Below are 27,964 nucleotides of genomic sequence, written 5' to 3'. Positions count from 1 at the left end.
ATACAGTAATTTCTGCAGTTACGTAGGTATGAAGTTCGTGTCGAGATTTTTCATTTTTCGTTTTTTGTACATCGTTTTTTTCTCAGTTTTCTTTGAAAATAATTAATGTACAAATCCGAGTTTCGAAAGTCCACTCCTTAAATATTTTGTACCTCACAGCGCCTGCTACGAGTAATAATACACGTCGGAGGTGAGCTGAGGTTCGTTTCTAATGGCATACTAATTTAGAAATCTCAGAAGAGATCTGGGGATTACCACTCTAAAATAATACAAGTTAATTATGAGAAATGGATTCGAGAGAACTTGATTCCAAATTTGACCCCGCAAATTCTGTTGTATTTAATAATACTCCTTATAGTAATGTTGCTTTAAATAGAGCCTCCACATAAAATTCAACAACTGTAATGAAGGAATGGCTTGAAAAAGAGGTGATGATTTGTTGAAAGCAATATTATACCAACTCATACAAATGCACAAACCTTCATCTGTCAAATATTCCGTAAACGCCAATCTTGAAAGTGCCGTCCTCTTTGTGAAAATTTTACATTTGAAAGAAAAAAATATATACATACACGAAATACAAGTTATTGTTCGATGACATCACAGACTGCTGTATAATAAGTCTCGATGGTATCAGTGATGACGATAAGTATGGCTCCAACTGTGACGGTAAAATGGACGGGATAGCAGAACTTGAAGACTTGGACTAACAGCTCAAGTTAACAGGTCAATGTTTTCAATTCGATGTTTAGCGCGCGCTTGCCTTTTTCACTATTTTCTCTCCCCTCCCAAGTGACGCAGACCAGGCTTTCAGATCTTCCGCGCGAGCTGTACTAGAACTAGTAGAGCTGCGGAGGGACTTTTCCATCGCACTGTATTATATGTGAGGTAAAAATATCACTGTATTGGGCAACAATGAGGTTTTTCATTTGTTAATCTTCGCATTTTCATAGTTATCTTTTTCATTAAAACATTAATCATTTTATGAGTACTGCTACAAAACTTTTGAAGCTTCAAGTTATGGTTCTATCATTAAATGTTAGGATGCAGCTCTTACCTCAGAAACCAGAAGAAAATAAGTCCAAATTCTTGATTTTGAGATATGGTTAGATGAATGTTCCATAAATATTCCCCTCTCTTAACAAAGTGACGTGATACGTGATATTAATTATTCTATTGAAATGATAGCAATTGAGTTTAAATACATGTGCCTTGCTTTCTTTTACCAGCAATCAACAGACAAATTTTCACACAACTTTGTCGTTTATTCTTTCGCATATCGAAACTGAATTAAACTCTTTATCCTTACAATCCGGGAGTACTAACATCAAAACAAGTACAAAATCCTACATATGAATCAACTGTAACCTAAAAATAAGCTTACTTCTTTTTTCTTCCTTCTGACGCGAGAGCTGGTCTTGTGGTTTTATGCAGGGAATAGAAGTCATTTTAATTATCCCTTCGAATACACTATGTATTAGAGATGAACAACGATCGAGAAAACAAGACTAACAGCTCCCGCAAAGCTGAAAACCCGCACGAGAATGTTCTATGTCGTGTCGTTGACTAAAAACTGCTTGTGAGTGTTTCGAGACGCCGAGATTGATCACTCCCGATGTCCCGAACGTCAACCAGCCTTGAATCGCCACAGATGTTTATACCTGACTGAATTTTATCTAATTTGGGAACTGTTTTATATATATATATATATATATATATATATATATAAATATAAACAATCAAGTAGCCTATTTGAAACATCATCTTTACTTTTCAGTATATAATAGTCCGTTCCCCAGTCTTTATTTAATTACTAATTTTTTTCTACTTATATAACCATAGGTAATATCATATAATAGAACCAGAACATTTTGATAACTAAGATACTGTTCTGTTTTGTCTTTTTGTCCCATTTAAACATTTATAATGTTATTTATTTCAATGATGTATGTTATTCAAAGTTACGAAATCTTTCCACGCAGACCAAATGCTATTTCGGGAATGATGAGCGAGACTCGAAGCGCACGAGAATGACGAGACGAGACTCGAAAGACAAATGCAGCGAACACAGAGCGGCAGTTAGTTTTGTTTATCTCTACTACGTATGCATTTATTTTTAGTGTTCATCCACTCGCCTTCTTCATATTCACTAAAATGTGAATTATTCTAAAATAATTACCTGTGTCTTTTACCAAAATGTCGTAAAGAGTACTGAGAGTACAGAGTATCCCTATGAAGGTGAACAACATGCTGAAAAAAGAAATATTTCATAATAAATACCAATTTTATTGATACCTATACACATTATCTAACAGACTACTCAAAATCTATTTTTTTGTTTGTTTCCTGAACACAGTCAAATTACAATATCTCGAAATCCTTCCAGAAATTAATAATGCTTCGAATTATCGACAGTTTGAAGCCTAGATAAACGCCATAAAAGTCTCAATTATCGTTACTCTATAAATATAGCACCGTAATTAACTACTGCTATGTTCAAATACTACCGAACACTTAATTTATCCATACATCTTGATTACACAACTTTTAACACTGTATCACTTCTTTATTCAGTCATAGTTTCCTGCCCGAGAGCAGATCCTTCACTGCACCCACCAATTCTCCAATCTTTCATCTTTTCCTGTTTCCTCTTCGTCTCCGAATATGATTTTAATGTTGTCTATCATCTGATATTTTCTTTGGTCCCGATCTTTCTCCCAGTTCATCATTCCTTCCAATGCATTATTTAGTACGCAGTTTCTTCTTTGCCAGTGAACTAGCCAATTTATTTTTCTCTTCCTGCTCAGTTTCAACATTATTCTTTTTTCTTTTTAAGTAGGTTATTTTACGACGCTTTATCAACATCTCAGGTTATTTAGCGTCTGAATGAGACGCCTCAAAAACCTCAACCAGGTAACTTGCCCCGACCGGGAATCGAACCCGGGCCACCTGGTTTCACAGCCAGACGCGCTGACCGTTACTCCACAGGTGTGGACTATTCTTTCTTCAACCACTATTTATAGCACAGCTTCATTTCTTATTTTGTCTTTCTATTTCGCATTCTCCGTTCTTTTCCATATCCACTTTTCAAATGTTCACAGTCGTTTCTAACTATTTCGTCGTAATGTCCATGTTTCTGTCCCATACAATGACACACTCCACACAAAACGCTACGCTATTCTCTTTTTTAGTCATTTTTCCAGAGGTCCGCAGAAAATGCTCCTTTCCCTGTTTTAAGGTACGACTATTGCGATGATCGTGCAACGATAATCGTTGAGCACTATTTCTTTGTATTTTCTAGAGTCGCGGCAGTCGCTCGGAGGAAAACAGCTTCATAGAAAATACAAAGAAATAGTGCTCAACGATTATCGTTGCACGATCATCGCAATAGTCGCACCGAGGAAAACGTACCTTAAAGCTTCATCTGCCATGTTTATTACTTACTTACTTACTTACATACTTACTTACAAATGGCTTTTAGAGAATCCGGAGGTTCATTGTCATCTTCACATAAGCTCGCTATCGGTCCCTATCCTGAGCAAGATAAATCCAGTCCCTAGCATCATATCCCACCTCTCTCAAATCAATTTTAATATTACCCTCCCACGTACATCTCCCCAAGGGTCTTTTTCCCCCTCTGGTCTTTCAACTAACATACATTTCTGGATTCGCCCACACGTGCTACATGCCCTGCCCATCTCAAACGTATGGATTTAATGTTCCTAATTATGTCAGGTGAAGAATACAATGCATGCAGTTCTGCGTTGTGTAACTTTCTCCATTCTCCTGAAACTCCATCTCTCTTAGTCCCAAACATTTTCCTACGCACCTTATTCTCGAACACCCTTAACCTCTGTTTCGCTCTTAAATTGAGATCCAAGTTTCATAACCATACAGAACGGTCGGTAATGTAACTGTTTTATAAATTCTAATTTTTAGTTTTTTTGAAAGCTGACTGGATGACAAGACCCATGTCTGTAGGCATTTTTAAACCTAAAGTAACCTGAGGGATCATCTCAATTTATGCGCATTAGCCATGAATCACTAGGTAAATTTTAAAAATTTGTTTAATTATTTGTACGAGTTTAAACGCGAATGTCCGGTGACGGGATTCAATATACATAAAAACTTTGAGGCGATAAACCGAGGTTTTCTGAAGAGTCATACCTCTCACAGTTTTCAGGAATCATAATCAATCTGTCTCGGAGTAGTCACACATTTACCAGTAATATTGGGCTTCTTTGACGTAAATAGGATACTACTATAATGATACGGGTTAAACTTAATTACGGCTTCACCTGACACAGGATATCACATTAACAGTGGACACACATCCTTCCATATATCGGATTTTAATCCATGACTATGGTTTCACACAGAATTAAGATTTCACTTTAACATTTTTAATATACGACCGGACCATTCCATATTAAGTACCGGTATTAATATAAATTAACTTTTAAATTTCGGAGTTATATAAGATAAAGATACATGGTACCAATAACAATAATTACAGCTGTACATTTATAAATGCAAATAAATTATTTTTATTAGGAAACATAAAATGTAAAGTTACCCTACATGGCAATCCAATCGATGGCTTCAAGTGGTCTTGCACCGTTTTTGGTGTGGCAGAGTAAAGGATCCACAACAAAATTCTTGCTTGCTTTTGACAGTATGTATTGCAAATCTTGAGGAGTACAGGTCGATGGAATGCAGACGGACCAAAATAGTGGTACTACTCCAAGCTAGACAAATACAATAACTAAATGAAATATGTATGCGTAATGCATTGACAATGCAGTATTTTCTGTGTTTACAAGTGATGAAAGATATGAGTGTTAACCAATTTTTAAGTCAGGTGAAGTTCTTTACATATAATATTAGTAACAAAATACTTTTCATCAAAATATATCAAAATATAATTTCAGATGATTTAAAATTATTGTAAAATTTATTTAGAGTGAATATTTTCAATTGCATGCTTGTTCTTCTGCGAGTATTATACTCTAAGTACAAATTCATTCTTTAAAGTTTTTTCCTGTACAAGCTCGAACCACCGCCTTCTCGAGCGTATCGAAGAATTAACGTTCTTCACTCTATAGCTTGGCTAGGCGTAGGTACATTACAGTCAGTTGAGTTCAAATGGATCATAACAGAACATTAGAACAGCGAGTTTTTTTTTTTAATTAGATAATTATGTGACAACGGAGTCTGTAGCAACTGAAAGAATTCCCAGATTCTGTGGTTCCAAATTTGTCAATTAGCGGAATATAATCCAGAAATTAAGACTTACCAACTTCTTAATTAATAAGAAATCTCAGTCGCGCCGCATAGTTCTCACTGTAGAAAGTATAGGTAACATTGGTGCTAGGCTCGAAAATTTGAAGCGAAAATCTTTCAGACGTTTACCGCAGGATATCGGTGTATCCAAAACATTAGCAAGAGTCTCAGCAGAGTTTCTTAAATTGAAACCATTTAAATAGACAACGGAAGTGGATGAATTGCAACCGGTCAATCCGGACAGCAGAGTGAATGCTTGTAAATAGGTATTACAAAGTGTTCTTATCAATACGAATAACACTCGTAAAACAGATGTTTTCCTCCCCGACTGTCTCATATTGCTTCCATGTAGGCTACTGAGAATTAGTCTATGAATTAACATGTGCACTTTCCCCGTCCTCACGCCTACCTGCTCGCTTGTTACTGCTTACATGTCGCGGGAATCACAGCGGGTAGGGAAAAAATCTCAATTTAAACCAATATAGTGTAGATATAGTCTGTAAATATATCGGTAAAAATTATCGAAGTGAAAGCTGTGAAAGAAAATGGAAAGTAATTTGTTGAACATCGTGTAGTTAAACACTAAGGGCCGTATTCATAGACATTCTTAGCGCGGGCTTCTGGTGGATGATCAATGAACTAACGTTTTTCGTATTCATAAACCAGTGTTAGCGATATGATATGACATGATATGATGATATGATATGATATGATATGATATGATATGATATGATATGATATGATATGATATGATATGATATGATATGATATGATATGAATCCTGTACAAGTAACCAGTCGTTAGCCGGGGCTAGTTTAGCACTCTCGTAGTATGGGCTAGCGAAATGTCTATGAATAGCACTCTTAGTTGGTCTTATGAAAAGTGGTTAAACTGAGGACAAAAATAATAAAAAATAAAATAAATGTAAGATAAAAAAATAATTAAATAAGCTATTATCCTCTGAAATAGGAACATACACCTCCGTTTTATTGCTTTACACAAAATACTATTCTTCATAGTCTGAGCCACCGGCGTGGCTCAGTCGGTAAGGCGCTTGCATGCCGGTCTGAAGTTGCGTTCGGGCGCGGGTTCGACCCCCGCTTGGGCTGATTACCTTATTGGGCTTTTTCCGAGGTTTTCCCCAGCCGTAATGTGAATGCAAGGTAATCTATGGCGAATCCTCAGCCTCATCTCGCCAAATACCATCTCTCTATCACCAATCTCATCGACACTAAATAACCTAGTAGTTGATACAGCGTCGTTATATAACCAACTAAATTAAAAAAAATAAATTCATAGTTTGAAGAATTAACATGCTTGCTTTACTATATTAATTTATAATTCAAGCACATTTAGCCTACGTAATACATTTTTCAGAAATCTCTATGGTAAATTCTTTTTATATTAGGCCTATATTTTTCTTCGCATATTACTTTCTTTCCAACAAAGCATTCGAGTGAAATAGGAAGTCTCTTTTGAATGAAAATCGGATTAAACTGGTTGTGAAAAGTAGTACTTCATCCAGTTTCCTTTTTGCTTGCTTTTTTAATAATTTATGGTTGGGAACGAATCTTGACTCTACAACTTGGGGCTTGATATAAACGTATGTCACCACTTTCTCTTATATTCCAGCTTATTTCTGTCATTTAAATTTATTTATATTAGAGATGATAATAGGAATCATCTTTACAAATAGGTAAATTGCATAAATATTTAATCCTAAACTATGAAAATATATAATAATACATTATGCAACGAGCCTATAATGGTAGTAATTAAGACGCAAGTATGATTGTTTATGAAACGAGCGCAAGCGAGTTTCATAATTTTCATACGAGCGTCTTAATTACTATTATAGGCAAGTTTCATACGGCTTTTTATGCTCGACCATATTTCTAACTTGAAATTATTTAAAATTAGGTCTTCTTACGGTTATGTGCGAACTGACCTGAATTGTGAGATGTGCGCAGACTCGAAAGTATTGACTTTTTCCGAGGCCGAATGTCATTGACCTTGACAGAGAATAAGATGAAGATTACTCTGATATAACCTGGAAATTGATTTAGAATTGAAAAATGAGATGACAAATTGAATTTATTTGAATATTATTTACGATTAACGCTAATTATTATAGTAACAGAACATAACCTTCTGCGACAGTATTAGATTTCCAGCCTCCGTGACTTTTCGCTAATTGTCTTTCGATTGCATATCCGAGAATAATCGATATAACGGTACAAAGCTGACTTGTCATTGGTTGAACACCTGAACTTTAATGAGTAGGTGTACTTTAATGACATGCATTAAAGGGCTGCTACCAGGTGTATAATTACTACATTTCGGCATGGTCGAGCATAAACTATAATATGTCTTGAGTCAACACAGTATTGTCCCTTTGAGAAACGATACTCTTCCGTGCGGGGAGCTGAAGGGGATGAATTTTGTTCGTGATTGTAAAATTCAATAACTTGATTATAGCACATTATTTTACTTCAGCTTCTTGCTTCCTTAAACAATCATTATGATTTTAGATTCTAAGTTTGTTATTCGTATTTTATTCAATACGTTCTTGAACGAAACGAACTGGAAGATCATAAGATACTCTGCCTAGAATTGTAAGGAATTAATGTAGTGTATATAACATATAGGTCTATTACTTACATTTCCAACCATTTCATCTACATCCGGACTGCTAAATTTGAAAATTGTTGAACAATGTTGACCAACAAATGAGCCCAATTCCTCGTGAACATCTACTTCCAAACATTCGTCAAAGTTTCCAAGCTCGATTATACTGCCTTGCAGAAGTCCTGATTGCAATTTTGACGTTGAATCCAACACTGAAAATAGAATAATTTACGTCTTCTTTTACATACGTTTTAATTTCTAAGTATACAGGATGCAAGGTGATCACTAATTAGTATTGTTGTTGTTGTTCTTGTATTTTAGTCAACTGTCCGAAGAAAGGTTGGAATCTCATAAGTGACACCAAAAAACAAGGCATCACTCATGAGGCAACTAAACCAGGAAATAATGGGGTAGAGTGACCAGTTCTTTTCCCCCTTCATCACTGACTAGTAACATATTACACTAATCAGATATAAGATGTATACAATTATTGTTCTTCCGCTGACACATATCGTCAAGTGAAGTGTTTAAGAAACGAACAAACATACTCCCGTCACCGAAAGGGTCAATTAAGCGAGAATATTCGTACTAAATTTTAGGATTCAAGATCATGAAGTATACTTACTTTGTAGAGCCCACTTGGATCTTTTCAAGGCTTCCTTTCCCATCATGAAACTGTGATTCTGACATACCTGTGAGATGCCATCGGTTGGAAGAGGTTGTAAATTTCTGGAAAAAAAATTGTCGCGGCATTTCTTATTAAGTATGCATCTGCATTGAAATGAAAATAACTACTCAGACAGTAAATGACTAACATATGCATCCTCAGTAATAAAATATTACACCGTTCGACCTGTGAATACTTCAAACTCCGTCTAATTAAAGAGAGATTGAGGAAACTTTATTTATTCGACAGTAGCCTATTTCACAAGGATATTGTCTAATTATAAAATATTTTTGTCGATAAATATTATTTTATGAAATATTAGACTAAGTTTCTATTTTATTGTCCAGTAATTACAGGTAAGTTTATGAGTGTTTCCTAATACTAACAAATATTTCCCACAAATATTTCGTTATTCGTTTGGCTGCCTCTTAAGATATGAAGATATTAATTCAAGTTCAAGTTAGTAAGTGAAATAGTTGTAGAATTTTAGTCCCATTTATAATAAGTAACATGTGAAATGACAGGGATAGTGAGTATATTATGATAAACAGACGTGTATTAAAAGATTCATAACTTTGGCACTGTCTCAGGATGATAAAATACTTCTCGTGAATATTAAGTAGGCTTACTGCTGTTGTGGAAAACATTTTACACGTTTCTATCGTATTTTAGAAATCCCAAAAACAGAAACGAGTCTGCTAGAGCAAATATTCGATCATTAACGACTCGAAATTTTCCGGTTGATTCTTTTCCACGTTTATTCCTTATAATTTTTCATTTTTGAGGAAATGCTAAGTCCAAATGGGTCTAGATGCTAAAGGTAGCAGCCCTACCACTGGACTTACCCTACAGCAGGCTCGTAACCCATTAAGGGGACATCTTAATTACTGGCAAGTCTCAAAGTAATAAAATTACCAGCCTTGGGGAACAAGACGTCAGGGACGACCATTGAAACGACTACTGAACAACTGAGACCGGAACGGATCAACCATTTGGTCCAAATCCTTGATGATTTCTTTGTTATTAATTCAAAAATTGTTTAATTAGTGACAAGTCTCAAAGTAATAAAATTACCAGCCTTGGGGAACAAGACGTCAGGGACGACCATTGAAAGGATTACTGGACAACTGAGACCGGAACGGATCAACCATTTGGTCCAAATCCTTGATGATTTCTTTGTTATTAATTCAAAAATTGTTTAATTAGTGACAAGTCTCAAAGTAATGAAATTACCAACCTTGGGGAACAAGACGTCAGGGACGACCATTGGAACGACTACTGGACAACTGAGACCGGAACGGATCAACCATTTGGTCCAAATCCTTGATGATTTCTTTGTTATTAATTCAAAAATTGTTTAATTAGTGACAAGTCTCAAAGTAATGAAATTACCAACCTTGGGGAACAAGACGTCAGGGACGACCATTGAAACGACTACTGGACAACTGAGACCGGAACGGATCAATCATTTGGTCCAAATCCTTGATGATTTCTTTGTTATTAATTAAAAAATTGTTTAATTAGTGACAAGTCTCAAAGTAGTAAAATTACCAACCTTGGGGAACAAGACGTCAGAGACGACCATTAAAGCGACTACTGGACAACTGAGACCGGAACGGATCAACCATTTGGTCCAAATCCTTGATGATTTCTTTGTTATTAGTTAAAAAATTGTTTAATTAGTGGCAAGTCTCAAAGCAATAAAATTACCAACGTTGGAGAACAAGACGTCAGGGACGACCATTGAAACGATTACTGGACAACTGAGACCGGAACGGATCAACCATTTGGTCCAAATCCTTGAAAAGTGTTATGATGATGATTTCTTCGTTATTAATTCGTAAATCGTTTATCTTGCTATTCTGAAGTGACTTTTTAAAATACATAGGTTTATTTACTTGTTAGCCATTTTGTATAAAGTTGGTTTATCTCATCGATACTAAATTATACATAGCCTGTTCAAACATTAACTTACACGTGTTAAACGATGAAGTTGTTAGTCAATGAATTTGGTATTAGTCATATCTTCTCTGCTTTCGTATTATTGAACTATGCGACAGTAGTTTTATTACGTTTTAGCGATGGATATAGTCGACAGAAATTATTATAATATACTCGATTAAACTTGTATCATTATTATTATCATCGTGGAAGATTCAGAGAAATAATTGGAATGGAATACTTAGAATGTTGTATTCTCGAGACTGTTTGTTCTCGTAGTCTTTCTGTTAGCATGCTGACCATTGTATACGGGGTTTGCGGCTCTAAAACCCAATCGAGATCAATGGATTTTAAAGGACCCTAAAATCAGCAACACAGATTATTTTGAAAGGGAAGTAAAGCTGAGAATATTGTATAGCAATAAGCCTTATAAAGAAACTCTGCCTTGTAAATATTTCATTGAGATAGTATTCCATATAGCGAGCAGAGGTGTATAAATGCGAAAAATACATTTTAAATTAATAAGCTGCAACATAACAGGTTGTAGTAGTGTTAGTCGAACACGTGCGCGGAATAACATATTTATGTTAAATATATATGTAAAATATAGAGATATAGCCAGGCAGGAAGACATCTGGCCGCGCATGTATATTTTCACCCAACTCCCACTCTTGTCGCAACCCTACCCCAAAGCACACACCAGCGCAGAATGTTATCTAGTGTAGGTCTCGGTTTACGTGAATGCTCTTTTATCTTTTATGAAAATGTTGAAGGTACCGTCTGACGGAAAAGTCACATCCAAAAGGGGGAAACAATATTATTTTGAAATGACAAATGTAGGACCATGATAAAGAGATCAAGGACTACGACAACTATAAAAACAGACAAGGATCACTACAAACACCACGTTAAGGGTCACGACACGCGCCAAGGTCCATGTTGTGATTCGTATCTTGAAATTTGTCGTGGTTCTTGTCCTGGTACTTGTCTCGGACTTCATAATGGTACTTGTTTTGGTACTTGCCATTGTTCTTGTGATCCCTATTTTGGTTCTTGTCGTGATGCTTGTCGGTCCTTATTGTCTGTCATGGCCCTTATTGTCTGCCATGGCCCATATTTCGTAGTTATTTTGTGATCCTTGTCTTTGTTATGATCCTCATCGTGGTCGCTGTAGTTGTCGTGGTCATTATAGCGATCCTTATCCTGGTCCTTACGGTCCTTTTCGTCCTTATCGTGGTCCTTGTCTTTCAGCTTGTGCTCTTTTTCATGGTCCTTTTTGGTTTTGTCATGATCCTTATCGTGATTCTTGTCACCTTTATCATGGTTTTATCGTGGTGGTTGGTGGTCATGGTACTTATCGTTATCCTTATCGTGATACTTATTGTGGTCCTTGTCGTTATCGCGGTTCTTGATTTCTTTGTTATTTCATTATTGCCTTTGTCATGGTCCTATATTTATAATTTCAAAATATTGTTTTCTCCATTTGGAAGATGACTTTTACGTGACATGGTAATAAATCTAGTCTTCATCGAAAGGTCGTAAAAAGTAGTACGGAAGTCTGATCACAGAGTTGCCCAGGCTTTCGTGCATGGAATGATTTGAAATATATGAGGTGACGTGTTCGTATTTCAAAATATCTTGATTATCTACCTACGTACAACTTCAAGCCGGATTTCGATTTACGATTTTGAAACTTTTCTTACCAAACCGACGGCGAACTTTGTATGCTACGAATGCGGATACTTATTGGGAGTTGAACATAATGAATAGGATACGGACGTGATTTCGTTTAAATATAATAGTAAAATGAGCGTAAAGTCCATGTTATAAAAGTAACATAGAATTACAATTTACATTTACAAGGACCATCTGACTTACATCACGAAGCCAAGCTTTAAGACACGCAAGTTCACGGATTTTCCTACTGTATTCGTTGTGTTCAATATATTACGCGACAACCTTTGATAGACCTTTCAGTCGATGTCGTCAGCACTCTTATCATTACTGCTTTTGCTGTTAGAGTAATTTATCAGCGTTTTGATAAATTTTCAAACCACCACCTGCTTGTTTTAGTTATTCCTGTGTCAGTGTTCATTTTTTGCAATTATATTTGACGGTAGCTTGTGAAGGACACGTCAGTCAATATGTTATTATTTAGGTTGATTCGAAGGAAAACAATATTTCGACGTAGACCTCTATTTTATATCTATAGGAATTTTCCGTCCCATAATTGTTATTTTGCTAGCATTAGCCTACTTATTTTAACTCATAGTTAATAGGCTACTACTACTAGGTTAACGTGTGAAAATAATAGATTCCACATTAATCTTGAGTTACAATAATGTATTTATTAGTTCTTTAACCATTAAAGTTATTGTACTATAAGTACTATTGCATAACTACAAAAGTGTTGAGTAGTTTGGGCCTACTGGCTCGTTAAGTATCGTCATATATAGGATGGAAGTGAAATAACCTTGCATATTGAAAGAGACGATAGGGTACACATAAATGAATAAGAGAGCGATCGTACTGCAGAGATGACGTAATAGCAGCGCGCTGTGTATTAGTAGATGCAATTGACTTTTCACAAACAGAATGGTCAGGGTTGTGGCTGCCTATGCTGTGATTTTAAAAAGAGCAAGAAATGTTTGAAAACATAGGGCATAATCTCGTACATCGATATTATACTTGCATTGAGGTTGGTGATCGGCATTTAGAGCAACTGTTGTGAGGCACAAAATGGTTTGTTGTTAACTCCAAGATTTGTAAATGATTACTTACTTACTGGTTTTTAAGAAACCCGGAGGTTCATTGCCGACCTCACATAAGCCCTCCATCGGTCTCTATCCTGAGCAAGATTAATTCAGTCTCTACCATAAAAATAATTTTAAAATGTAAATAATAAGTGTAAGTGTAAATAATAAAAAGTAAATGATATGGAAACAGTAAGCTATAACATAGATTTAAGTCCATAGGTACTTCATCTGGCTTCTCACACTCCAAGTTCCCTATCTCAAAATGTACAGTAGAGTCTCCCCTGTTTACTGTGTAGAGAAAAACTGGCGTAGCTCAGTCGGCTGAGGCGTTTGCCTGTCAATCCGAAGTTGCGCTCGAGTATGGGTTCGATTCCCGCTTGGGTTCGTTACCTGATTGGGTTTTCCTCAACGGTAAGACGAATATGAGGTACTCTATAACGAATCCTCGGCCTCATGTCGCCAAATACCATCTGGCTATCACCAATCGCATCGACGCTAAATAACTGAGTAGTTGATACAGCGTCGTTAAATAATCAACTAAAAAAATTACTGTGTATTTTTTGCACGCTTTTACTGTATCGTTCTGTATAGATTAGCTTAAGTGCTTAGCACATTTATGGAATAGTTAATCCGTTGGGAAACATTTGTATGAAACAAGAGTATTTCTCAAACAACGATGTTATTCTAATAGCCTGCGTAGATTTATTGTGGCGAAGAAATAACTGATTAATAATTGATTAAACATCTTTTATCTTGTCCACACCTGTGGAGTAACGGTTAGCGCGTCTGGCCGCGAAACCAAGTGGCCTGGGTTCGATTCCCGGTCGGGGCAAGTTACCTGGTTGAGGTTTTTTCAGGGGTTTTTCCCTCAATCCAATATGAACAAATGCTGGATAACTTTCAGTGCTGGTCCCCGGACTCATTTCACCGACATTATCACCTTCATCTCATCCATAAGCTAAATAACCTAAGATGTTGAGAAAACGTCGTAAAATAACCTACTTATCTTCCTGTATTACTTTACTTTCTTATTAAGGCCTGTGCAAAATGGAAAGAGAAATTTTCGTCATAAAAATATTTCGAGACTTTCGCGAAAGTGTACACTTTCATCATCTCTGATACCAAAATAAATGTTTTTGGAAGTACCGTCTGTCTGTCCACCTACAATGGTTTGTTTAAGCCATTGGATGGATTTCGCTTATATTCAGTTCCTACGAGTCTATTTACCCGATAATGATGCACATTGAATATAGCCTAATGTTTAGAAAAAACTAATGTTCTCATTTGAAATCAGAAAAACACAATGGCAGTGCACCTAAATATATTCAGCAGACGTTCTGTTAGTTTAATTATTGATTCTAATATCAAGAATTATGTCTTCTTTGTGTCACAAATTTGACTTATTCCCACTTCTTCATGTCTTAACTTGTTCCACGAAGGATTAATTGTACCTGAAAATGTACTCAACTCGTCCGATCCATACAAACACTAGAGGTTGACTTGGCTTTTTCGGGGGCTGGACCTGGGGCGGGACCTTACACTTAGGCATGACGCTCTATATATGCGATGATTAACAAGGTCCGACAGGTGACTTGGGTGAAATTCCTGAACCCGACGCTGACAGCTGGGCCATCATTCCTTAGCCCTTATAGAGCCAGGTCCCATTCGCAGACAAATAGCCTGTTAAGACCAGGGACCCGGAGCCTCAAGTCCTTTCTGAATCAGCAGCGTAAAACTGACGCTGACAGGTAGGCCATCATTCCTTAGCCCAAAATAGAGCCAGGTCCCATTCGCAGGGGAATAGTCTGCTAAGTCCCAGCACTTTTTTTACTTTTTTTTGCCACATCAGGTGCAAAGTAATGAACAGTAATATCATAAACACCAACTCCAATATCTATTTAAGTTCTCCCGCACATCTTCTATTATACATCGCCGCCGTTTCGACATATTTTTTTGACTGTATACATATTCCTAAAACAGCTAATTTAAGTGCCTCACTGATTTTCCATAAACTCAAAATCCATAATATGAATAGTATAGCTTTGCAGATACACACTTATCCTATCATTGGAAATTTAACCTTTGAACAGCTGGAAGAATTCAAATATCTTGGGCAACAGTAACAAATATAAATTACACTCGGGAGGAAATTAAACGCAGAATAAATATGGGAAATGCTTGTTATTATTCGGTTGACAAGCTTTTGTCATCCAGTCTGCTCTCAAAAGAGTCGAAAGTTAGAATTCATAAAACAGTTCTATTACCGGTTGTTCTGTATGGTTGTGAAACTGAACTCTCACTTTGAGAAAGGAACAGAGGTTAAGGATGTTCCAGAATAAGGTACTTAGAGAAATATTTGGACCTAAGAGGGATGAAGTTACAGGAGGATGGAGAAAGTTACACAATGCAGAACTGCACTTATTGTATTCCTCACCTGAGATAGGCAGGGCATGTGCACGTATGGACGAATCCAGAAATGCATATATATTGTTAGTTGGGAGACCGGAAGGAAAAAAAAACCTTTAAGGATGCCGAGACGTAGATAGGAAGATAATATAAAAATGTATTTGAGGGAGGCGGGATATTATGGTAGAGACTGAATTAATCTTGCTCAGGATAGGGACCAATGGCGGACCTACGTGAGGGCGGCAGTCAACCTCTGGGTTCCTTAAAAGGTAATTGTAAGCATATAAATTCTTGATATTCCTTGCTTGAATACCATTTTACCTAATTATTATTATTATTATTATTATTATTATTATTATTATTATTATTATTATTATTATTATTATTATTGTTATTTTTGGTACAGCATTAATCATAGTTTTTGTTAATTCTTTTATAATTGCATTGCAGTTTGGGGGATACAAATATATTTAGGGGGTACGCTAGCAAAAAAGATTAAATACCACTGGTATAGTGTACTACACTCTCAGGAGGTTGTCTCTGAGTACGATATAAGATATTTACCAGTAAGTAGAAAATGTAGTAAAATTTAGTTGGGATGCCGGAGGGAAAAATGCCTTTGGGGAGGCCGAGACGTACATGGGAGGATAATATTAAAATGGATTTGAGGAGGTGTGGGATATAATGATAGAGACTGGATTAATCTTGCATAGGATAGGGACCGATGGCGGGCTTATGTGAGGGCGGCAATGAACCTGCGGGTTCCTTAAAAGCGAAGTAAGTAAAATTTACTTGTAACTACTTACTTAAACATGGTTCCTACTTCCCGCTTGTATCACTGCAACTTGAACGCCACGATAGAATGCCATCCTTAGTTTGGTGTATAGATTTTAGTTTATCACATATGATGACGTAAAAACATTACACCTTTTAGTGAAAAGGCGTTATCTTTACCCCCTCTTCCTCGAAATGTACAAGATAGCGTGACAAATGTGTTCATGTCCACCTGTCATTATTATTTACATAGTTGTCCATCTTATAGTGATTTATGCAGAAAAAAATTAAATTCGTTAATAAGCGTGAAAGGGAAATTAATGTTGCCAGAATTTTTTTATTTATAGAGATGGAAGAATTCGGGTGAAGACGGGGAACCCTGTCTCTTTGTGTCTTATACAATTTAAATTGTTACCGAAGTATATTGTTATTTCAAGACAGATGTATTCAATTTTAGTTAATAGTTATTAAAATTCATTTTGCATTTTGCGCATCCCTTCAAAGCGAAAACAAACAAGTTTGAGACAAAATTTAAATAATATTTTAATAAATTAAAACGTGAAACTTTAAATCCCTACTACTGACGCTGTTAGTTCACATTTTTCCAAACTCCTTTCGAGGTAGCAGACCATGATAGTCATCTTGTCTCCATAAATTTGAGTATCGTAGTAGCTGATCTCCTGAAATCACGATTCTCAAGTTCTGCGATAAACTTCCAAACATTCTTTTTCGGATTCATTTTTGCCGAGTAGTAGGCAAGCGATTCTCAACTTTCTTTCAATCTTTGTTTTTTTAACTTTGTTTTTGAATAAGAATCACAGTGCCATATACCTGTTCTCTTAGTCTCCTTATTTGTTAAATTGAGACATTTTTACACTATGTTTGTTAATTTTGTGAATTGGGCCCCTTATGCACTTAATATTGTGAGAGAGCTCTATTACATTGTCACATTTGATTGTATTGTAATTCAGTTCATTCATATTGTTTTTGTTGCATTTTGTAATGTACTAATTTGTAATATTAATCAGTTTGCTTTCGTTGTTGGAAGTAAAGTCACTCTACCTGTCTTCGATATACATACATTCTTTTATTTATAATTTTCTGCCCAAGGTTAGGTCCGTCACTGCAAACACAGAATTTTCATATCTTACCTCTTTATCTCCGCATGCGATCCATATATCTTAATGTTGTCTATCGTCTGATACCTTCTCTGTACCGAACTTTATCCTATTCATCCTTCTTTCCAGTGCATCCCTCAGTAGACAGTTCCTTCTTAACGAGTAACCCAAATAATTTGTTTTTTCTTCCTGGTCAGTTTGAGCATTATTCTTTATGTATATAGGTTGCGCATTCCGTTTAATCATTGTTGTAATATATGCATAACCTAGACCATGAACGGACAAATAAAGCTCTTTAAGTAACAAGCGCATTACGGGTGGCATCGAAGCAAATTCTATAAAATGCAATGCTGTAATTTTTGTTACAATGTTTCTCGAGTGGTACGCAGAAAAATATTTCACGTTAAAAATTAGTAAAGTAAGACATAGCAGTATAACCCGTCTGACGAAACATTGCAGTTTTCAGATGAGGGCGCTCGTGTGTCCCGAATGCGATCCGCTCAGTCTCGATGCGTGGCGAGTCAGCTGGAGAAATGTTGGTACAGTCTAACAATAAAAAAGTATATAAACGTACTTTATTCCAAAAGTACATGTATGCCCGTGGCAGAGGTCTCAATTTCATGTGCACTATCAGTTGAACTGCCTTCGTCTACTGTATCTGTGCTGCTACCTGGCCTATCATAATCCATCTCATCCTCATCACACTCTTCATCACTACTCACAATGCCTATGTTTATTACTACCCTTTCTACTTCCTCTTCCATTAACGCCAATATTCGTCCTCGATATATTTAACAGATTGACAGCATTTTATCCAGACTTCTTTTCTGATTTCGCTTATTGATTGTGCGGTCATTTGTTTCAAAACTGACAGCCTCCAGAATGTATCTTTTCCGTCATTAAACTGTATCTTTTTCTTAACAGCATTCAGAAGCTTGCGTAGGGTCGGAATTTCTTTTTTCTTCTCATAAAACTCCAAAAAAGTTCTGCGGATGACCCATTTTTTCAAAATCATCAAGTACAATTTTCTTTGGATGTGGACGACTTTCACCAGGAGTTGAAAATTGTCCTCCAATGCGCTTTGCTTCCTCACCTCCTTAGCTATAGTATGTATTGTTCTTTCACTCTACCCCACCGGCGTTGCTGTTCTTTTCACAGCGTTCGTTAATGGAATGATTAGACCTTCCTTTTTCTCTTCTTTATACAATTTTAGCACATTGTATATAATATTTCTGCTTTGCGAGTGTAAGACTTCGCGTGACGAGTGTCTCGGCGGAGTTTCCTTTCGCTCTTGTGTACACACACACTTCCGATACAGACTAACAGACTGAACGAACTGAACTGAGGCATTTCTTTACTGCAGCACTGTGCATAGTACGTCAGAACAGGGTGACGTAATGCAGTATCGATCGCATGTTTATGTCCAAACTTACTCTACCTGCCGTCTGCAATGATTCTTCAGACGGGTTATAATAGCTTATGGTAATATCTCCTAAAATAAACATCCTTATTTCTGGAAAAGAGCCCCTATTGTTTGGCTAATTTGTGCGTGCATGCAAACAATGGAATAGTTAATTTCAATATATAATCTTTAGTTAAACTTGTCATGAACAACTTAAAACTAGTGCATCATAAAAAATACGAGGATAGGAAAATTTTAGTCCTAGGAATCCCTTCCCCCTGTTACCAGCTAAGATTAGTCACTACATGCGTGATATCATCCGTAGTGTATACGACATATGTCACAGGATTTTTGCGAATTGAACCACTGTCCTTTAGACTGCGGAGAAATCACCTAGCTAACACATTAGAGTCACCTGTGTTACTATCGTAACTGGTTGGGAATAGTGGGACATTATTTTTTAAGAGATAAACACATGAAGCCCCACAGTTTCATTACGATGCAACATAAACTAAACGAATATATTGTCAGTCATGATAAACGCTGTATATTTATCGTGATTGTGAAATTTCTTTGTACCTTGACTAGAAGAGAGCTGTAGGACTCCGAAACTATTGTGATAAACGTAGCGTCCACGGTATCGCGTGTTATCCTATTGTCTTCATGGACACGGTCGCTGGCAATGTTTTCCTACAGAAGTTCCTCATGCATTTTGTGGGTAACTTGACGACCCCTTTTGCTGTCCCTATGACGCTTTCCTTGTAATCACACTAAATTTATACACACAGTGACATTATCTTTACCACTGTGTAGTCTCAGGGTTATGAAAGTGACTCATTATACAAGGTTACGCTCGGGATTGAGTTCCAATTCCATTTGGGTCGACAACCTGGTTTTATTTTTCCAGAGGTTATGTAAGGTCAAAGTTAGGTAATTATATGGCGAATTCCAAGGTTTTATCTCGCCAAATAACATTTCGCTATCACAAATTCTACTGACGTCAGATAACTGCGTATTTATTGATCAGTCGTTGAAGTTACCGATTAAATGACATTATCTTTTATTATTTTAAGTATTTTATTTCTATTTTTATTCAACTCCCAAACTGCAATGCATACTTACTTACAAACGGCCATTGCCACCTCACATAAGCCCGCAATCGGTCCCTATCCTGTGCAAGATTAATCCAGTCTCTAACATCATATCCCACCTCCCTCAAATCCATTTTAATATTATCCTCCCATCTACGTCTCGGCCTCCCCAAAGGTCTTTTCCTCCGGCCTCCCAACTAACACTCTAGATGTATTCCTGGATTCGTCTATACATGCTACATGCCCTGCCCATTTTAAACGTCTGGATTTAATGTTCCTAATTATGTCAGATGAAGAAGACAATGCGTGTAGTTCTGCGTTATGTAAGTTTTTCCATTCTCCTGTAACTTCATCCCTTTTAGTCCCAAATATTTTTCTAAGAACCTTATTCTCAAACACTCTTAATCTCTGTTCCTCTCTCAAAGTGAGAGGCCAAGTTTCACAACCATACAGAACAACCGGTAATATAACTGTTTTATAAATTCTAACTTTCAGATTTTTTTGGCAGCAGAGTAGATGACAAAAGCTTCTCAACCGAATAATAACAGGTATTTCCCATATTTATTGTGCGTTTAATTTTATGCCGAGTGTCATTTGTATCTGTTACTGTTGCTCCAAGATATTTGAATTTTTCCACCTCTTCGAAGGATAAATATCCAATTTTTATATTTCCATTTCGTAGAATATTCTGGTCACGAGACATAATGATATAATTCTTGTTTCCGGGGTTGTAAGGTTTCGTAACAAGCTGTTTTTACGGTGATAGGTTGTTAGCCCTTCGTCCAACTCCCAAGCTGGAGGACGTATAGTTCTATTATAAAGAAAATATAATTTCTAAACAAAATTAGGATGTGGTTGTATCGGAGACACGGTCGTGAGTTATACGAGAATATGTCCGGCTTAAATCGCCAGATCTGTTCGAGATATTTAGTTTTGCACAAAAATCAGCGTGCTAGCACGTCAGAGTCTCGAGATACAATGTCCGGAAATTTTTTCCCACGCCCAAAATGGCCGCGAGGTGCCAACTCAAGGTCATACTCGCATCGCAGTCCGATTGAACGAAACCACATTTATTTCAATCGTATTATTAGTAACGGATCTATATAATGTCGGAATGGATCACCCTGCAAAATTACATCGCCCTTTCTGTTCTGGTACCCTACGTGTCGGTCCTTTTTTAAAAGAGGTATTCACGCCAAAAATATTCATCAATCAAGGTGAACTGAGCGGCTGTGGAATATGTGAAGAACGGGATTAAGCTATTCCTTGCTGAAGCAAATGCTTCTGTTGTTGGGATACCACAATTATGCTTTGAAAAATAAACAAAGTTTGTTAGCCAATTTTCTTCTTTATTACGCTCATTTTCGAAGTGTGAGAAAACGGTTTTAAAGCTTAAAACAAAAATTGGTTTGGTACAATATTATTATGAATATAGTAGAAACTTCACTGTCGGATGGAGAGGATTTTGAACAAAAGCGCATCTGAGAGACGATCTTTTACATCTTTCTGTTGTGATTCAGGGCATAACTGCCCTATAGCACTCTTTCTATTGGTCTATGATCTATGATCATCTTAGGACATATTTTAGAAATATTGTAACGCGTTATAAAAGTCTCGAGAAAGAAGTTAATAAGTATTGTCTAGCAGGAAGGGAATTCGCTGATACAGAACTCTGATCAGACGCCAATAGACGTTGACACGCACGTGGGTACAAATCACATTCTTCAGTAATTTGTATTCATTCATGCCACATCAGAGTAAGATGGACTTTATTTTATTTTTAGTTGGTTATTTAACGACGCTGTATCAACTACTAGGTTATTTAGCGTCGATGAGATTGGTGAGAGCGAGATGGTATTTGGCGAGATGAGGCCGAAGATTCGCCATAGATTACCTTGCATTCACATTACAGGTGGGGAAAACCTCGGAAAAAACCCAACCACGTAATCAGCCCAAGCTCGGATCGAACCAGCGCGCAATTTCAGACCGGCAGACAAGCGCCTTAACCGACTGAGCCATGCCGGTGGCTGATGGACTTTATGGTCTGTTTAATTCTAATTGGCTATCGATGACGGAATGTTAACATAAATATTTTCCTATGCGGAATTGCATTGTTTTCACTTATATCATTATTGCTGTTAAAGATAATCCGGTGTGCTAATTTGTATTCTGTGTTAATGATGATGATGATGATGATGATGATGCTGTAGATTTTCGTAAGACAACGTCTTAAGGGTATTTTTCCGATTGAAGGTGAGATGCGACTCTTGAGAATACTAAAAACCTTCGCTTCAAGTTCGCGAGCATTATTACATTTAATTACGTTTTCGGCTATTCGTCACCTGAATCCAGACATATTTGCAGAAGATATTTCAAGAAAGTTGGGAAGAAATTATGACATCAATTGAGTGGCTCAGTACCAGAGTTGCCTAAGCCACAATTACACTCGAAAAAGTTATTGAAGTCTAAACTCAGACCTCGTTTTTTAAAACTATATGCTCTCAATTGGAAATTATTTCTTATTTATTATAATCTAATATTTGTCTAGTACATCTACTTTGGCACACATTTAAATTATAATTTGCAGTCATTTTATGCAGAAATCTGCAGCTAAAAAAATTGTTGTTTAGGCAACTCTGGCATTGAGTCACTCAGTTGGCGGACACAAGAATGAAGATAACTACTTTATATAAGAAATCCTTATATTTGTAAATTCAGTAAATTAAGTATAGTTTTGTTTGTAATTAATTTAAATAGCCTAGAATCTTGAATGATCTGAATTAAGCAACAAAGTACACTTCCTGTGTATCCTGATTAAAAACTAGCATAACAAGTAAATTAGTCTTATTAGCTAAATTGAGTGAAATTGACGAAACAATTAAAATGTTAACATGCCGGCACCATACAATAACGTGCGGTATGTTTTGAAACATAATTTTAATAAGACGAAGGTGCGCTCGAAGGACCATAATTTTGCCGACCGATTGTTGCTCTGTAGGTTTCACTCTAAAGCCGGAAACACATTATTGCCAAGGCATGTGTTCTCCTGTGAGATCATATAAGTTGGAAGGCACGTGCTATGTCGCGTTGTGTGCAGATTATCGCCACGCCATGTCACTTCACACTAAACTTACAATCTGTTCAGTTGCTATTTTATTCAGTAGCTTTCTGTAGCAGAGATGGAAGGTGAATGGGTTAGTAGTTCCAGTAGTTCTTCAGAGTTTGAAGAAGACATCGAAAATGCTCTGGTTGATGCGGATTATAAATGTATTACAATTAATGTAGGCTCTTACGGCAGAAACAGTGATGGGTATGTTTTTGCTAATTCACGCTTTGGGAAAAAACTGGAATCTAATACTTTAAATGTGCCACAAAATGCTCCATTAGTTGAAAATGGGGAGCCACAACCACACATAATTGTTGGGGATGAAGCATTTCCACCAAAAAAATATCTTCTGCGTCCATTTGGCAGGCATCATTTAGATGAGACGAAACAAAAAATATTTTCAACTATAGACTTTCCCGAGCGAGAAATGTGGTCGAGAATGCATTCGGAATTTTGACTGCTCGTTGGAGAATTTTTCGGAGATATATGGAGGTACAACCGAACATGGTCGATAGAACTGTACTTGCGTCATGCTGCCTGCATAATATCCTATGTAAAGACAATATGTTTGAGCCTGATGTGCAAGCACTTTCACTTCCAACCTGTGCCCTAAGAAACCTAGACCACTTGAGAAGAAACGGTACACGCGAGTCTTTTCAAGTGCGAGAAAACTTCAAGGAATATTCTAATTCTCTAGGCTCAGTGCCTTGGCAATTAAATGTTGTTCGTCGAGGTAGATCGCAAAATTAAGATTGTCTACAGTACAGCTGTTGTAGTCATTGTTAATATGCACTTTTATGTGTATGGTCACATCTACACTGATGTACCTCCTAAAATAATAATAATAATAATAATAATAATAATAATAATAATAAAATAGTAGTAATAATGAGGTTAAGTTGAATCGATGATTTACTTATGGGCTATTCCATATGAAATCGATCAGTAAAAAACCTCGCATTTTTATACTCATTGTATCACTGTTCTCTACGTACAAAAAAAAGTTTCATTGTATTTAGAAATTTTAAGGTCAATTTTCTCTATATTTCGGTCGATTTGAGATGGAATAGCCCTTGGAAATAAGTTAACATACAGTACTCACCGCTTATATTCATCTCTCTTCCTATTTCCTCCCAAGCTTCTTTTCTCATGTTTAAGTCTCTGTAATTAGATGACTTAAAATTATACATAAATTCATATTGCCTTACTTTTTCAATGATATATTCCTCCTTAATGAACCTGCACGTGCTCTCCACCAGAGTCCGTGGATATCCAGAGTACCGCAATCGTTTGAGCCGGCAAATGCCGACAAATCCGCCATTGTTAGTCCAGCACGCGCTATGCAGTATACAGTTGCATAGGGAAAGAATGTAATTGAAGTGCGAAAAAATGCAATGCTGCTCTGTTCAGAACTGTTCACAGAGAACTGAAAAAAGCGCACATTTGTTTTCACTGTGACAAGGTGAAAGAAATAAGGAAAAAGGAAAGAAGTGACTATAAATATAAAAAGGAACGATCCGCTACCTAAGCGAGCATACATTGTGAGATTAATGAATGACTGTATTTTGATATTTATTTTTTCAAAAATTGGTCCCCAAAATATTTTTATAAAACTAATCTAGAATTTAAATTGTTTCAGCAATGATATTTCTACATAAAACAAATGAAAATCACGTACCAATTAGGATCAGTATCAAATTTTTACCATGTTCTCCCTTTCAAATCAAGCATTTCTGAATTTAATCCTATTTGCTATTTGCAAGAATGACATAATATATTTGTGAAGTTCTGAATTCATTCTTGAGACAAGATTGTACTGTTTGGCTCGATTGGAAAATGCAGAGAACGTAGAAACTAGAAACCCTATTAAGGTTAGACTGATGTGAAATTTCAATTTTCTAAACTATTCTAGGTAGATCTCTGAACTTTTATACTTTTAATTTGTAATTTTAAATTGTGTAAATTTAGGGTTTCAAAAATTGCTACTATTATGGCCAGAATTTTTGTCTACATACTTGTCAGACCTTCAGAAACAAAACTTAGTATACAATTTTCCTTTTATTTTACTAAAAAAAATAATTAAAAATATTTAATGCACTAAAAGTGTAAAAACAGAAAAAAACTCAACTCGAGCGTAAAAAAATAGTATTAAAAACACCTTTTTATTAACATTCTGGCTGACATGCATATATATTATCAGGCAGTACATCTCACTTGACGATATGTGTCCGAGGAAGAACAATTGTTTGCATACATCTGAAGTCTGATTAGTGGAATATGTAGCTAAGCGGCGAAGTATGCATTGGAGGGAGAAAGGAACTGGCCACCTTAGCTCATTATCTCCTGGCCTAGTTGTCTCATGAGTATTGGTGGTACTTACGAGATTCAAACATGTCTTCGAACATTTGACTAAACAATAACAACAAAAAATATGAGTGTTAGGTATAATACTGATAGTAAGTTTTGTTAAGAACATATTCAAAAACCTCTAATGATTATTGTAATACAGTAAACTCTGTGTAAACTGTAAGAATTGTTTATGTATTTTCGCGAAATGACTTCCTAAACTAAAACGACATAAAATAAATAAATTAAGAAAAAAACTCTACAAAAAATCATGCACGTAGTACAAAATCTGTAGAAAGAGTAGAATTTTAGCAATGCAAAATTTACAGTAAATTAAAGTGGAGAAAATTCACTTCAAAGTTTTGGACGATAATAATGAACCAGGTCTCTGTCTTTTTTATTTTCTAGACATTTTGAAACATATAGACCTAGCATATTATGTACAGAACTTACCCTTATATACACTACCACGCTGTGCACACCTAACCTATAGTAATAAATAACGGTAAATATAAAAAACTATGTAAACTTATGAAAACACTATAATAGATAAATATTACTTACAAATTACAATATACTGTAGATACTATTATAACACTAATAATAAAACTGTTAGAAACTTGCATATATTTCTTGTATCACAAACAAAAACCAAGCATGGAAAACACGTTGCTATGGCTACTAGCAACAAGCGGAATTTTCCTTTAGACAAGAGTTGTGCTCTCCTTTGTAACTGAATGTTTTTTAAAGGAGTCCACACCTGTGGAGTAACGGCCAGCGCGTCTGGCTGCGAAACCAGGTGGCCCGGGTTCGAATCCCGGTCGGGGCAAGTTACCTGGTTGAGGTTTCTTCCGGGCTTTTCCCTCAACCCAATACGAGCAAATGCTGGGTAACTTTCGGTGCTGGACCCCGGACTCATTTCACTGGCATTATCACCTTCATATCATTCAGATGCTAAATAACCTAGATGTTGATTCAGCGTCGTAAAATAACCCAATAAAAAAATTTTTTTAAAGGAAAGCAGCCTCTGAAGTAGGCCTAACACCTGTTGGATTCCACGAAGAAATATTTCGAGAAGTTACACTTGCTCAATCGGAAATATAATATTATAAATAATGTATAAAATAGAGCGTAATTTCTAAAATGGTAGCATAATTCATAATGGAGAGCGTGGACGGAGCATTTAAATTAACAGTCAGAGCCCGCAGCCTTTTAAAAATGTGACCCTAAATAGCTGATAGACTGGTCGTATGATCATGAAAATTGGCCGAGGGCATCTTTAGACCAAAAATGAATTTTTAAGGGTAAAAACAAAGAAACAATTTTTTGACTAAAATGACAAAACCTCACGTCAGTGTATCCTTGGGGACATTACACTGAAATTACTAACTTCCATATTTTTAAAGCTAAATTCACAAAATGTTTGTCACTAGTATATCTGGTTAATAATAACACATGTAGAAAATTTTGTCTCTCTATAATAAGTGGTTTGCATTTTATTAATAACTTAATAGAATAATATTGTATTGTTTTATACAAAAAGACCCTTGCGTCACAATTTACATTATTTTTCATTGATATTCACTTATAAGATTCTTTATATACATTGGAACAAACATTACTATTGGAATTTTCTGTACAGCGAATGGGTAAATTACTAGGAATTTTTATGACTTAATTTTTTTTATTTAATAAAAAATTCTAGCAATTTACTTATTAATTTTACAGCAAAACCTTATAGTAAGCTTAAATTCCATGTATGTAAGGAGCCATATAAGTGAAAATCACTTAAGAACAATGTCAATTGTAGTGCAAGCGACTTTTTATATAAAGTGGTTCAATATTTTAATAAAATAATTAATACATTGCGAACCACGTATCATAGGCAGATGCAATTTTGTACACTTATCACTAATAAGCAGATATACCAGTGATCAAAATTTGGTGAATCTAGCTTCATAAGTATGGTAGTTATTGGTTTCACTGTTGTGAACTCTTAAAACTAATAAACTTCGAGAAATTTCAGTATAGTGTGCCCTTATATGCGGAAGCCGGAGAGTTTGCACGAGGAATGCAGTTGGAAATGTTTAGATTTATTGTTATTTTATTTGCAAAATTGTTGTTTTCATTTGTTACTTGTAATTTATTAAGTTCTTGTTGCTGTAATACCTATAACTGTGACGTTTATGAAGGAGTATATTGAACACTTAAATGCGTATTTATGGTGTAATAATTATTAAATGAAGTTTTTATACATTAGTATGTTGACTGATAATAATGTTCTATAATGTGAGAAGATCCTTTAGACGTTTTTGCCCTTCAAATTAAAAATATCTGAGTTTTACTTCAAATATTAATATCCCTAGCGTGTTGAAAAGGACTAACAATGGCGACCGACTCGGTGATTGCGCTACTCTGTATATCCACGGACTCTGCTCTCCACCGT

At 36.0% G+C, this 27,964-nt stretch overlaps 2 protein-coding genes across 6 annotated transcripts in view; one reads left to right on the top strand and one right to left on the bottom strand.

Moving 5' to 3' along the window:
• LOC138706342 (nose resistant to fluoxetine protein 6-like) overlaps window positions 1-16,573 on the bottom strand; it is a 51,355-nt gene extending 34,782 nt beyond the window's left edge. For 2 of the 3 annotated variants that reach the window (XM_069835510.1, XM_069835511.1), the window contains exons 1-5: window positions 16,488-16,573; window positions 8,537-8,640; window positions 7,945-8,123; window positions 4,582-4,748; window positions 2,180-2,250 (exon numbers count right to left, since the gene is read on the bottom strand). In XM_069835510.1, coding sequence (XP_069691611.1) covers window positions 2,180-2,250; window positions 4,582-4,748; window positions 7,945-8,123; window positions 8,537-8,640; window positions 16,488-16,495 — 529 coding nt within the window. In that variant the 5' untranslated portion in view covers window positions 16,496-16,573. The remainder of the gene's footprint in view (window positions 1-2,179; window positions 2,251-4,581; window positions 4,749-7,944; window positions 8,124-8,536; window positions 8,641-16,487) is intronic. The other variant, XM_069835512.1, reaches the window with a different exon arrangement.
• Window positions 1-27,964, top strand: part of Bap111 (Brahma associated protein 111kD) — a 643,372-nt gene that overhangs the window by 218,536 nt on the left and 396,872 nt on the right. The gene's annotated exons all lie outside the window — the stretch shown is intronic.

The sequence above is a fragment of the Periplaneta americana genome, chromosome 9, assembly GCF_040183065.1.
Source record: "Periplaneta americana isolate PAMFEO1 chromosome 9, P.americana_PAMFEO1_priV1, whole genome shotgun sequence".
Classification (NCBI taxonomy): Eukaryota; Metazoa; Arthropoda; class Insecta; order Blattodea; family Blattidae; genus Periplaneta; species Periplaneta americana.
Note: the sequence above shows the minus strand (reverse complement) of the source record. Positions and strands in the feature narration are given on the sequence as shown.